The sequence below is a fragment of the Leptidea sinapis genome, chromosome 1 (assembly GCF_905404315.1).
Source record: "Leptidea sinapis chromosome 1, ilLepSina1.1, whole genome shotgun sequence".
Taxonomy (NCBI): Eukaryota; Metazoa; Arthropoda; class Insecta; order Lepidoptera; family Pieridae; genus Leptidea; species Leptidea sinapis.
Window position 1 is genome coordinate 6,189,819 of NC_066265.1, and position 15,579 is coordinate 6,205,397.

The 15,579-nt window shown below is 33.6% G+C and overlaps 1 protein-coding gene across 8 annotated transcripts in view; it reads right to left on the reverse strand.

Moving 5' to 3' along the window:
- Positions 1-11,516: 11,516 nt before the first annotated feature.
- LOC126968464 (collagen alpha-1(XXII) chain-like) overlaps positions 11,517-15,579 on the reverse strand; it is a 122,985-nt gene continuing 118,922 nt past the window's right edge. For all 8 annotated transcript variants that reach the window (XM_050813554.1, XM_050813563.1, XM_050813538.1 and 5 more), the window contains one exon: positions 11,517-11,833. In XM_050813554.1, coding sequence (XP_050669511.1) covers positions 11,773-11,833 — 61 coding nt within the window. In that variant the 3' untranslated portion in view covers positions 11,517-11,772. The remainder of the gene's footprint in view (positions 11,834-15,579) is intronic.

Genomic DNA, 15,579 nt, shown 5'->3' on the forward strand with positions numbered 1-15,579 from the left:
GTCCTATATCATACGACTAATATATGATTTATATCCTCAAAATAGATAATTATTTATGTCAATTTACTTCAATACAGAGTTTTTTTTTATGATAATAAGGGACGAGACGAGCAGGAAGTTCAGCTGATGGTAATTGATACAATTACAATGCAATGCAGTACCGCTCAGGATTCTCAAAAAACCCAAAAATTCTGAGCGGCACTACAATTGCGCTCGTCACCTTGAGACATAAGATGTTAAGCCTCATTTGCCCAGTACTTTCGCTAGCTACGGCGCCATTCAGACCGAAACACAGTAATGCTTACACATTACTGCTTCACGGCAGAAATAGGTGCCGTTGTGGTACCCATAATCTAGCCGGCTTCCTGTGCAAAGGAGCCTCCCACTGACAAAAAAAAGAGTAGTTTTGTCGCGGTGATTTAACTGTTTCATAGAAAATAACATGACAAGCAAATACCATTATCAATAATAGTTTGAGAGGCAATAGTTTCTATACAATATGTTTTTTTTTTCAAGTTAAAGTTAGCGAGTGCTCTTCCACTGAGCCATTCGTTCGAATGACGTAATGTTTAATCTAAGCAGTGCGCGTACGATCGGGCGGTTTCGAGTCCCGCGTCGATCATAAATTTTATTTAAAAATTTAATTTGTGTTATAGTTTTTAATGTTAATTGATTGTAAGCATAAAGCATCCTCACCGAAAATACCGTTTCCAACATATTCATTATTTTAAACGCAGATAATAGTTCGTAAAAACAATAAAATGAAAACTAGTTTCTGAAGCTTCTGAACTTAATTTATTTACCCTTTGCGCGAGAAAATTACAAATTCTGAAAGTTATACGTTCTTACAAACAGTAGTTGGCAGGAAATTTATTGAGTCAGGGACCTTTACCTGCAGTGACTTAATTAACTGTAATTGGGATTGCTGATGTAATTTTGGCAATTTTAAATATGACGGGGGAACAAAAAACGGAAAGCTGCGATAGCTTTATGATTAAAATTCAGAACCTTTTGTCAAATTTTGTTACGAGTACAACTCGTCGTACCACGAATTAATGAACTACAAACTAAGTTCTCAATATTTTGCGAGCTTGTTACACTCAATAAAATATTTATTATAGTACAAGTTGTTAATGTTATCATAATATAGTACTGTAATTTTAAAATGTAGTCTTTACAGGAAAGCCACATTGCGGCTATGATTGCTTCTAAAATAATTTTCATTTCCTGAATCGTTTGCCTCTAATAGACCATCCTTTTTAGACCCTTGTAATTTGCCGGCATAAGCGGTTTGCTTCTATCCTATTACGGAATCAAAAACAATTTGATTTTTGGTGAGTAGTAAGGACTGTTCTTTTTAATTAACTGAACCATTAACTGAATGATTATTTCTGAATGAACTGAATCATTATTTCGCCAACGTATGATATGGAATTTTAAACAAAGTTAGTTCTTCTTCTCAAAAGAAAATGTGTAGCTAAAGGCTTTCTAATTTAAATAAAATGTGTGCTGTACTTCAGCTACAGGCACATTCAAAACTAACCATATATATATTATAATAAATATAGCCGTTATCTATATGGAATAATGCTTAGATCATTTATACATCTAGATAGACTATGACAACTGTGAAAATCTAGAAAAAAAATTGAGTTTAAAGTTAACCTCTATTTTGAGCAATTCATGCACACTAACACAAAGTGTCATACAAATCGCGAGTGTACGATGTAGCTTGTCAAGCACAATGAAGTATGAAACCTGGCCTGTTTTTATTGGTTGACTAACAGCAATGTCTATGTAGGCGTATAAATTATCTAAACGAACAATGCTTCTTATTTATTTCTATGTGAAAAAGCAACTTTTAGATTTAATTAGATTTATATGATACTATCAGATGATGACACATGATGTCATCATCAGATGATACGAGTATTATAAACCTTCTATAATTAGTATGTTCACAAAAAATAGTTTTTTTTTTATTTATTTAACGAATAAAATTCACTTAATTCCTAATGTCAAGTTTATGTGCGAGCAGCAAGTTAGTTTTATAAGTATGATAGATTAATAACATTACATTATGTTACATTTCTACAAAATGAATAAATAAATAACAAGGTGTAGCAACAGATATTCAATTTTTTGAGTCAACGTGTTTATCTATCAACCTTTTATCGTATCCTTTTTTAATATTATTTGTGTATGTATTACTTTTATTCCTACATGAGTTATAATTTATTATATTTTCCATTGTTCGATCTTTTTTTTCCAAATCATACATTGTTTCTGTTTCTGTTTTGACATGATTAATGTTCGTTTATTTGTCCATTTACAATATGTGTTTCAGTTGTTTTTCTTTGCTCTTTTTATCTACAATATTTATTAAAAATACAATCTTTAAAATTACAATAAATTTCATTACGCGTGCATTGCGATAATTCCTCACACCACTATGTTGCGGCCTGTTGCAGTTCGTCCCTTAACCCTTCCTCATTATATGTAGTTATAGATTGTTCACTCGTCGGCTTTGATGTGCTTCTGTGGTCGCTTACAAATACACACACACACAGTTATGTAATGATCGGCTAGGCTTTCATGTATTAGAGATGTTTGTATTGTAACTATTCATAGTACTTCAGAACGACATGCACGTTACAAAAATGTGTAAAATGCATGATTTATTCATCACTTTTAAAATAAATACTTTTTTTAATTATTACGAGTGTAAATTTAACTTATTTTTAAAAAAGTTATTTAACTCGACGTGGACGTTTTGTTTTCGATCCAGATATATGTCAGTGGGCTGATATTGATTAAAAGACACTTTTTACCAAACAACCAATGTAAAAATTTGTTATAATTAAAGTGGATTTAATCCATTAATGAGTATTTTTTCAAACGTGTAATATTGACACTTTCTTTCGTTTGAAAACTATATAATCCTTCCTAACTACTGCTTTAGTAATCCATATAAGAACGAAGAAGTATAACATACTTCACAACAATTTACATTTAAATTAATAGCTTTGTGTCAAATAACTGAACTACGATCGTAACTCAAATTGTCTCACTATAGTTACGTGATTTTTCCGTGTAAGAGATTTACGTTTCGCTAAAGATACCTGAATTTATAGTGTTCCGCTAATCACCGCGGGGTAAACAAAAAGCTGAATGTATTGTGGCGTCATTTAGCAACGTTGGACTCGAGCCAATTTCGCAACTTGCCGGCAAAGGCGTAACCTTACAATCAAGCTTATGGCGTATAAACAATTCTGGCGCAAGTACACTTCAGTCGGAGTTATGAAAATTAAAACTTGGTATTTTTAGTGAGACAAGATTTAAAAGACTTTCCAGTGTTGATTTAGGAATAACATATTAACTAAAACTAATGGCAACCATGGCATCGTACGTTATGAACAACAGGGTTGTTGTGATTCCATTTAAAACCAATGTTAATTAGAACGCGCATAAAATTTGTAAAAAAACATACTTTTATGAAAGGAAAATCTACAGCTAATAATGCCAGCGGATACTCCATAGGGAGTGCCACTTGGGGCTCTCTCTTCCCAAGAGAAGGTTGCCTTCGATGAATGATGGCACTTGCCCAAAGCCAGCCTCAGGTGGTGTTTAGTGGATAGGCACTTAGATTTTACGTGAGTCCCACATAACCAACGGAGACTTAGGCTGCGTTGGTATGCATGAGCATTCACCACCTCCCTCGCGTCGTTATCGCGGAGGGTAGCCCTTTGCATCTGTCTGGGCACAAAAAAAATACAGCTAATTATACATTATAATATGTATTACAGAATATAAAACAAACAGCTAATTAAAGGTTTTCATACATAGAAAATGAAAAATTCAGAAAATCGCAGCACACACAGTAAGGTGATGATAAAAACTATAAATTTAACACATAAACAAAACATAGAGAAGGAAATAGTGCATAAACCAAGTGAAATCATTTTATTATAACGTGAAAAGCTCCTGGCTATTGCTTATACGCAGATACATATTAAAAACATCAAACGATGAGTCTTGAGCTCTAGTGTTGAAGTTGTTACTGGCTCGCCATATGAAGGGTTTTTGTTTATAATAGTGGGTACTATGGGTAGATTGGGAGGATTAAACCGACATAGGAATGCAGATATTTTGAGTTTTATTTTTTCTGTAAGCATAGGACAATCAACTGCACTAGAAGCGATTTTGACCAGGTCAGTAAGATCAGCAAACTCACGACTATTAACTATGTATATGTTTACATAGACTTTCATAATCAAAGGACTAATAATTTTGTAAAAGACGATAATAATTCTATAAAGTTGATCGAGATCAGCTTGAACATTTAATAGGTCACAACGATATTTGAGCAAGATGCGAATCTTATGGACGGCATATTATTTTCTGTTATCGTCAACGTTTAAGTTCCTTGTTCATATCTGCCTTTTTAAAACTTATAAACCAACATCAATTAAACTGGGTTATAGTAAGTTAATAAGTAATAATTATCTTATCCTATAATCTAAGTGCAAATATGATGAAATAAAGTGTGGTGAAATGAAAATTTGTAATATTACGCATTCATTAACGAAGAGTTAATATAAATTTATTGTTACCTAAGGTAATTATCTTTTAAGGCAACATTCTGTATATATTCCAGACTCCATACCGACTTAATTATAACGTTATAATAGTAAATTATAACATAAAATCTGTTTGAATTATAAAAATATAAAATTGTACGCTGATATATTCATCATACACTTTTTGCTCCGATACAAATTACACAAATACAAAAATTATTTCAATATAAATAAATAAATAATTAATTGCCTTGTATCACGATACATTTTAAACTTAAAATTATTATACATTTCATGACTCGGAAATAACCATTAATGTACAACATCAGACATTATAACCTAACATGATTTGAAACCGTAACCTCTCATTAGGTTACTAACGACTGATCACAATTCTGAGGCAGTAATTTATGAGTTAAATTAAAGTACTAAATTATCATTACAAACGGACTGACATTATAAATATTTCATTACATTCTCGAGGCAATTTATAAGCAACGGTAGTATGCTTCTGACTTTTCTCAATGTGTTTACTTCAGGTTGTGAAGTTAATGCAGTACATACTTGAATTTAAATTGAAACTAGTTACTTCATTGAATATTCTTATGAGCTTTATCGTTTTACGAACGCTTTTAACATTTGATATTCAGTATTGAATGAAATGGATTTTGCATCGTGTTTTAGATTTTGAGTCTAATTTAAAATTTATGTGAATATTTTGAGTCAAATTTTTCAGCAGCGCAATCCTTTAAATATGTTTGCATCATCGTCTTTCAATTCAAAGTCTGTGAAAGTTCAATAGATGTTCTAGTTGTAGTCAGGTTTTCTGTAATGAACCGTGATCCACACATTTTATTATTTCTCTGTATTTTGCTTGCATAATTCATTTGTTTGTAATACTTCCGTCTCTGATAAACTTTGGCCAACGACGCTGAGAGGCAGCAGATTTAGCATTGCGACCCTTTCCTTTTGTACAGGGGAACAATAACCGCTTTACACTTATCATTTGGGGCTTTTTCTGTTCTCTAGCACATATTGAACAGGCAGTAGGACGGACTGGCTGCGATTTCTCCTCCAGCTTTCAGGTTCTCAGAATTAACTCAATCGTATCTTACTACTATTCCCACTTTCTTGCTTTTTAGTGTACTTCATCATTTCTTGCTTTTTATCCCCTTTTCTACGTAATTGATTTGCTTCAACTTCAGCATCCTCAAGGGTATATTGTTAAGAAGTAATAAGTGCTTAAATTCTGAAAAATTTATAGTAAATATAATTATGCGAAGCACAACATTTAAGAAACTTTCACATTCCAAACTGTCAATAAAACACTTGTTACTAGGTTCTAATAACTCGTTAGACACGAATACTGTTCACCAATAACACACTCGTGGTTATATTATCGCGCTAAAAGTTCAATTCGTTTACACTGATTAAATAGTATAGGTAAAATACTAACGCATCAAAGGGTACGAATGGCATATCATTTATACCTTTCAGGATTAGTCTCGAATGATGTCGGACAGTGTAGTGAATAATAAACAATTAACAAGAAAAAATTACGAGAAAACAAGATGTTTATGTAACAGATAGTTATGACATACTAGACCTCAGTGTGTGGCGTAAGGTTAAGTGCTGTGTAAAACGCGGGTTTTTATCAGTGTTATTTAACTTTCTTTATTTTAACATCCATGTGCCAGTTTAATACGATAAGTCACTGTAATCAGCTTACATGAACCTTCCCACCGATGGTTACCTTACATGCCCTTACGCTGGTACCTATCGAATATTATTATTAGAGTATTGCTATCTCTCTCCGGTTGTGCTGTTTCGTTTATACTTACGTACAGCTTTTTTGCTTGAAAACTACTACGATGCATCATATTAATAAACAAACTAAACATGAAATAATTTCGTTACCCTTTCACACTCCACAATAGCTTAGAGGGTAAAATACCGTACATATAAGATATATGAGAAATAGTCCATAATGTGGTTAATAAAATGGAAGCAATACGCTAATGTAGACAAATTGCAAAGCTCCGAAATGGAGCATTATTACAAAAACATTTTAGCTGAATCCGGAGCAGTTCAAGAACCGAATTACATCGATTTATTATTTATTAGGCATTCATTACTTGTTACTTTGCACGAAGCCTTATAAAACAAATTCAATACTGTTCAAACAAGTATTTTTAAATAGCTTATGTACTACTTATATACTATTACTAGTACTAATGATTTATTTATAAAAATCTTTTATTTTTCACACTCATTTGTAATAAGTATTACATAGTTATTAGGGTTAGTTGATAGTGATTAAGTAACTTATTGTATACTTATTAGTATGATTAGTTTATGAGTCTTACAAAGTCTTATTAGAGCGCTTTCGCACTACGTCCGATCCGTATCCGTCAAACAAGCCGGCCCACATACTAGCGCTCTACAAAGCGCAGAAAGCTCCTTGAAAACCGCACTGTTGAGGACCGCCACACATCCAGATGGTGGGGATGATATCCTAACTTGTGGCGTGTCGTGCGAAGGTGGAATTCGGCGGTAGGAATCAGGTTAAACAGCTCTTCGGAACACTCCCCGTGATAAATGCGGTAGAAGACACACAATGAAGCGAAGTCTCTACGCAACGCCAAGTGATTCAGCCGTTCGTAGAGCACTGGGTCCCCGACAATTCGAGCTGCTCTGCGTTGCACGCGGTCAAATGGATCGAGCTGATACTGGGGTGCGCCAGACCAGAGATGACAGAAATTATGTTGAATGAATGAATTATGTTGAAATGCAAGAGCTAATTAATTACACAGAGTAAATTGAGCATACCAGCTTAAAATTACAAATTAAAATAAATACAATAAAACAATGCGTAGTGTCCCAAGAAAAGACAAAACACACACAGTTATCCTGTTCCAATAATATTTTTTTTATACACCTATATTATAATATGTGTTCTATTGAGATTTAAATAGAGAGCTCAACATTTTTGGTAGTGTTAAAATAGTAAGCTAAAATTTTATTATTACATTTTTTTTTATTACGGTTTCCGAATCTGCCAAAAATTATCAATATATAATATGTCAAAAAACGCGTCACGAAATATATTGAAATGTTAATCGATAGATAATTGCATAAGAGGCATTTATTTTCTCAAAATTGATTGCTTTAGAATTCTTTTTGATCTCATTTCTAATATACTAGATACTACTATTAATTATTATTAGATTAATTTCAATAAACACGAACAACATAAAGATTTTCACTACAGCTGGTACTTTTCAGGATTAGGCAGACAAATATTCGGGTCACCTGATGGTAAATGCCAAATAAGTATTAATTAAATTGAAATGGAAAATAGCCACCCACACTCTTTGCAAGAGCAACACCAAAACACATTCATAAAACAAAACGCACAAGAATATAATGGCAATGAAATAGCTTGTAGCTCTATGCTTTGCTTTTGTAATTCTCTTCTAAGAAGCCTTATAATAACCTCATGTTTCCCACTGATAATGAAGATTACTAGAATATATACTGCAGTTAATTAAGGCTGTGCAGGTAAAAGGTCGCTCCGAGTAATTAATTTCTTACCAGCTGCTGCTTGTAAGAAGGTTAAACTTTCATAACAATTTTGTGATTTTCTCGCGCAAAGTGTAAATATATTTAACCCTTAAGTATTTATTATTGACAAACTACTTACTACTTTATTTTATGGATTTTTTTTTATAAGTTTAATAGTTTAAGTAATAATTTTGTACTGTAATTATGTTCATAACTGCACTATAGATAGAAGTATTTTCAACATATGTAGGTCAAATATTAAACTTATATTTTGCTATAATTGTGAAGTTTTTAATCGGAAACTTACAAGAGTGAACGGTTAGAAGATATTTTAAGCCAATTTCATGTCAGGTTTCTTGTCAATAAAGGTATCCCTTCAACTTTTGATTTCTTTCTGATTGACATGAGATACAGTTTGAATGTTAAGCAGGGGATGCCAACGCCTGATAGACCAATCAGTTCAAATATATTTATCTTTACATTATATTTATCTACATTCCAACAAATTTATCGACTGTGTAGAGAAAGAAGAAACCTGTACCAACTGAATTAATATTCAAAAGTCTTAATAGACTTTTTTTTAGAATTTATTTCTGTTTATCTGCCTGGCTACTAACGCACAATCTACAAAAGGAGGTTAGCTTGGTAATCATTGTCGGAAATCACAAAAAAACACTTCAGTTTCGCAATCATTTGGGATATCTCGGCGACTTTGGTTGTCCTACGGATCCCCTCATATCTGATTCGGTCTCGCAGGGGAACTCTGAGCATAGCCCTCTCGATTGACCTCTGAGCGACCATGAGCTGCAAGTGTTCAGCTTTAGATTCTCCAATAACATAAATAAATAATAGCTTAATTAATAATTGCTGCGTAATATAAAAGTCTTGTTTTTTCACTCTTGCTCAGTAAAAATGCTCACATAAATAAATTTATCCCTTGACAACTTATTTTCGTTCATTAAGTAAGAAATTTTATTTGGTTGAGTTGAGGGCGTTGATTCAAATACATTGTAAAGGTTGCACAGTTGAAAATATATAAATCTTTGACTTGAAATCTTCATATAAATAATAAATACACAAGATTGAAACTCCAAAGCACGCCGTGCAACATAGAATCCATTCAAGAATGTGAATGTGACGTAAAAGCTTTCCTTAAACGGTAAAGCTCATAAAGGTATTCAATAAAGTAACTAGTTTCAATATAAATTCAAGTATTCACTACATGCAGTTAGCACATTGAGTAAAATCAGAAACATAGTACTATTCTTGCTTATAATGCCTTGCCTTGAAAATGTGATGAACATATTTTTAAATTTATAATAAATTACAAGTTTTGTACTAATAAATAACGATCTCTTATTAGTGGTTATTAACCATGACTGACTAACTAGGGGTGTCGATTTCAAATTAGTTTTACCAATATTTTTGCCATATTCAATTTTTAAGAATAAGTAATGGGGTTTGAACGGCGAAGATTTTAAGGTATTACAATACAGGTACATACAAAATTTTAATTAAAATCCTCCTCTTTTCGATGTCGGTTGAAAATCATATTTTCTGATCAAATTCGATTCTTCTCTCTATTGATTCTTGGTAAGTATTGCATTACTAAGTGATGTATATTTAAAAAGAAAGCGCATTGAAACAATTTTACAATCACTAGACATCGTAATATCTTATCATTTTTGATTTGAATTGAACAATTAGAACAAAAACGAATTTGTTGTTCAGGCATAACCAATCTGACTACTCTGAAATTACAATTAATAAAAACAATGTCTCAATCTCAAAATTTATTATAATATAAATATCAAAGAAAATTAGTATCATAATGACATCAAAGATCCTACAATTATTAGACTCAAATTTAAACTTTACATATGATCAGCACTTGTTCTCCGGAAAACAGGGATCTCTGAACAATACTGGGATGAAAACACTAATGACTGATATTAAGAATCTCATAAAATAAATCGATTTCAGTGGAATTAAATACGCAACAGAACTAAATGACGATATACAAATAAACAAAGAAGAAACTCACGAAATAAATACGACAGTAAATACACATAAAGCATTAAATGAGACACTAGAAAATAACAAGTTTTTTCAGTAATATTTACATACATATATTAACCAAAATATTTCAGGTCTAGTTACAAAATCGGACTTACTGACTTTACATTTAGAGGAACTATACACTAAAAAAGTGGATGTCGATATAGTATGTATCACAGAGCATAACATGCTCTCTGGACATGGAAATATTTTACATATACCAAACTACCACGTTGCTGCAACATTTTCAAGAAAACAAAAAAGAGGAGGAGCATTCATATTAGTCAAAAATAAAATTCCATACAAAGAAATAAAATTTCCGGCACAAGTATCCGTGACAAATATTATTGAATGTTACGCTATTAATCACGACCAGATTATACTATGCATTTATAGAGTTCCTTGTAGCAGAAAACGAGAATTAGATATATTTTACGAAACGCTTGACACAATTATGTATTACATATTAAAAAATACTAAGAAGGGACTTGTGATGTGCGGTGATTTCAATATTGATATGCTGAAAAATGATAAAACATCATTATATCTTGAAAATTTTCTTAATTTTTCCCAATTTTCTCCCATGTGATGTTTGTAATACTCAAGCTAAGAAGACATTGTGGTTCTTAAATACGGCAGACTTGACGACGAGCTGTAAGTTTGAGTGGCGGACACAATAGCTAAATTCTGGACGCGTTGTTACTAGGACCCATTAGGAATAGATAAATAGCCATCCTCTCCAAATAATAATAATAATGAGCCTCTTGAGATGATGGCTCAAGAGGCTCTCGCTTCATGACTGGATTAAGGGTCAGTTACAGAAAGCATCTGTTTTGGGAACGGCACGCATCGTGCAGAAGTTCCTCAGTCTGTCGCCCTAACCAACGGCGGAATTGTCGTAAACCAACGCCGGCGGGACACTACTTTTATTTTTTTAATTTGTAATAATGTTTTTTATGAATATGTTATATATAAATGTAGAAAATAAGATGAAATTATAATAAAGAGTATAATAATGAAAATATCGTGTCCATTACAATGCAGTGCCTCTCAGGATTTTTGTTTGAACCTAAAATCTTGATTTCTTAAGAGGGTCTCAAAGTGATAAGCGCAATTGCGATAATATATAAAATTTTCTGTTTTTCATCGATATTGATTAGATGAACGAATTCTGGTCTCGTCACTTTTTTTTAAACATCTGAACATACCCACGGATTTAATTGGTCCAGCATACAAAAGATTATCCACATACCTTACCAGACCACATTTTAGATGTATGATAAAATGTTAGCAGCTGCAAAGTTAAACTACAAATCATTTAAATATTATGAATTTAATTCATCAAAAGTAACAAGTATGGCACAAGAAATTATATCATTGACATTTTATAAATTATTTCACACACACTCTTGAGTCACATAGCCTGCTAATACCTAGTTAATAATATCGAAATAATGGATACTCATATCACACAATTACTTTCGTACGTATTTACAAACAAATGCGATTCATGTCAACAATAAATTAAAGCATGTACAATTGATTTTAATTGTAATAATACTATTGAATTTTACAAAAATTCCGGGAGTATTGAATCAGTTTGTGTTTCTCGTCCGGCTCGCTTTCGAGATCTGAAATAAAATAATAACATATAAATTACATTATTATGAGATATGAGGAATATCTCGACTTAATAAGTTTTTTTTTGTACTGCACACACATACTCATGCCTTGTTCCCGTCGGGTTAGGCAAATACAATAGAATACCACTTGCTTTTCTCCTTACAAACCTCACGTGCTTCCTCTACATTCATTACTCTTTTAATACGCCGGTTGCGGGTTCTTCGGACCTTTGGATACTTTTTCTCAAAAGACCCCAATTTGGTCGACGAATGTTCTACGAGGTCTCCCGCGACCGACTTGCCCACATACACTTGCCTTATATATTTGAAAGGTCTTTCGCTTTACGTGGCCAAACAATTTCCGCATTCCTTTCTCAGTCTTTGTCAGAACATCTTTCAGATGACAGCGCGTTCGCATTTGGAGTTCTATGAATTAGTTTCACCCCAAACATACAACGCAGTGATCGCATATCAACTGCGTTATTTTTGCTTTTATGCTTCTTCTGCCATACTCAACTCCCACTTCCGTACTAATGTACGGCCACATGTTGGCACGTTAATACGTAGCAACAAGCACTCCATTGTGGACAGCCATTCGCACCTCTTTTGGCTGGCCGTTTATAAAGGCATGCAGCGCTCCATTCATATAATTTCCCGCAGTCACTCTCCTTTAAATATCTCCTTCACATCTTCAGTCTCTTTTAAAAGTGTTTAGTACTACTTTATTTATAATGGTTGTCCGGTTGATAGTCTTATAAATTAAAGCCTTGCAAGTAATATTTCAGGGAAACCACGATATAACGCTAATGTATTTCAATTCATTATAAAAATCATTAAAGAAATGGGAAATGCCAGCTTCTTCTTCGTAACTAAAAATAGTGCCTATGAGATAAAAATGATTTAAAATTAAACTACTTAATAATTGTTTTGAGTGAAATGTATCAATATCATCATATCAGCCGAAAGACGCCCACTGCTGGACAAAGGCCTCGCCCAAAGATACCCATGATGATCGATCCTTCGCTACTCCCACGCAACTTATCCCGGCGATCTTGGCTAGATCATCGGTCCATCTTGTGGGCGGTCTACCAACACTTACGGTGCGTATGAAATGTATGCTGTAACTAAAAAATAGCAGCTTAATGACTAAATACTGCTTAAAGTCTAGTCATTCGTAATTCGATAGTACTAAATCACCTACACCCACGCCATAGATTCAATTTGTTTTCATTTCCAGAAGTGATACTTAAGCTGTGACAGAAACGTTTGTTTGCGCCGTTATTGTTCGCATTTAATAGCATATAACGCCACCTGGGGGGTTGATGTACAATCCGAGCATTTGCATCACCCTGGTCTTCGCATCGGGCGCTGATCGACTCTTTGGCCGCTTACAACGTGACACTTACCGATATATCTTGATTGACACCGCTGACCACGCACGCGCCGCGCTACACATTCGGGCGTCATTGTCGCACGTGGTTTATACTACTTTTTTCCTGTCATCGTAGTGCCAAGTGAAATGATTGACTGAGGAAAGGGCTGACCAGTATCAGGTGAGTACTTCGGCCACTTGGCGCTTTATGTTTACTGATTGTGAACAGGCCAAACCCGATTACCCGGAACCGCACTTAACCTGGACATCTTGCATTACACCGCAACCCATTTTGAATCCCTCGCATCAACATTTATTTTGATCCATTCGGATAGAACCAGCAGCTTTCGCTATTTATTTTGCTTTTATTTTTGCTTACCTTACTTAGAATCGATTGGCAATTCTTACCTATTTCCAACCTTCCCATTGTGTTAGTATATTTAGCTACTTACTTTAGTTTATTATCTAAATATTTGTTCAATAATAAACACGTTACTCATTAATTTCGCATAATCTAACACTATCATAACGAAACATATACATTTCATAAAAAAGCATTACAAGTTTACAACACATTTTCAATATGGCGCTTGAAACAAATCAAACTTGTAGTTGGTAAGAAACATGCAATATTTTCGCATATAAATGAACTATATAATACGACAAAAAAGATTTCTATTGATACAAATACGCGAAATTTACAGGAATTTGTGGCCACGTCGGCGAATATTGAGAAATTATATAGCGAATTTAATGATCTACTTGACCAACATAACGCTTTATTATTAGAACAAAACCTAAAAATTGAATTGAATTTTAACAATTGGACCGCATTTCAAACATTATTTTCTGTTGTACAGCAAACTCGGTATGAGATATTACAATCTCGTCGTCATCAAGTTGAACCGGATAAATTTAATTCGGTTAACAATGTTTGTCGCCTACCACAGCTTGACTTAGTTAGTTTTTCAGGATAACCCGAAAGCTGGCCTCTCTTTTATCAGAGTTTAAGCACAAATGTTCATAATAATAGGCAACTCAATGATTCGCAACGAGTGCAATATTTGGTAGGCAAGCTAAGTGGAACCACGCTTAGATTAGAAATTTCTGATTTAACAGATTTTATTTTTCTTCATCTCGCGCTTAAGAAATTAGATACAAATTTAGTACAAGGTTTTGAATCATCGATTTAAAAAGATATTCCATCGAGTACCGACTTAGTTGATTTCATAAGACACCACATTAAGGTTCTAGAACGTTCAAAGATCTCGCGGAACCGTTTCTAAACCATCGCATAATTCTCATACTTTTGCAATAATACACAATGATAACAACACTTGCAATTTATGTCAAACCGCAAAACATTCCCATTTATATCAATGCCCGGATTTTATAAAACTATCAGTTAATGAACGCCTCAATTATATTAAAAATTATATAAAAAAAAGAGTTCAGCGATGACAATAGTATTTTTGAAGTGGATACCTAATATCGATACCTTCACGTTTACTATATCCACAACATCTGTTGACAGTACTAAACGGGCGATACTTTCAACTATTGCTCGCTTGTTTGACGTTCTAGGATTTGTTGCACCTGTTGTATTATACGCAAAACTTTTGATACAAGAACTTTGGCTTGCAAAAGTAGAATGGGACCAGGAACCACCAGAAACTATAACCGAACGTTTTATTAAATTTAAAAATGAATTATCATTATTGGCTAATTTGCAAATACCACGCCACTTAGGTGTCGCAGCTGGTAGTACTGTGCGCATGCTCCCTTTGGCGACGCTAGTATTAAAGCGTACGGCTTAGTTTTATATTTGCATGTAACACATCCAAATCATGAAGTTTCCATACATTTTGTTTGCGCCAAATCAAAGATGGGTCGTCTTAAAACAATTACTTTAGCAGGGCTTGAATTATGTGCCGCATTGCTTGCATCTGAGTTTGTGAAACAAGTGTATTCTGCATTTCATGACCGCTATTCTATAGATGAAATCTATGTTTTCTCTGACTTCACAATCGCATTGTCTTGGATTCATTCATCTCCACATCGGTGGCAAGTATTTGTTGCCAACCGAGTCAGTAAAATACAAGATATTCTTTCACCTGAACGCTTTTTTCACATTTCACACATCACTTGGATCAAGAGATTTATTACCCCCTCAATTAATAAATCACCCGCTTTGGTGGTATGGTCCTCCATGGATGCGCCGTCCGACAACCGACTTGAACCATCACGTATGATGGTATAGTTCCCGAGTTTAAAAGTACAGTTACTCTGACTGCTACAGTTAATATTAAGAATTCGCCGGTTCTGGAATTATTGCATAGAATTTCTTCTTGGAAAAATTGTTACACATCATTGTTTATATACT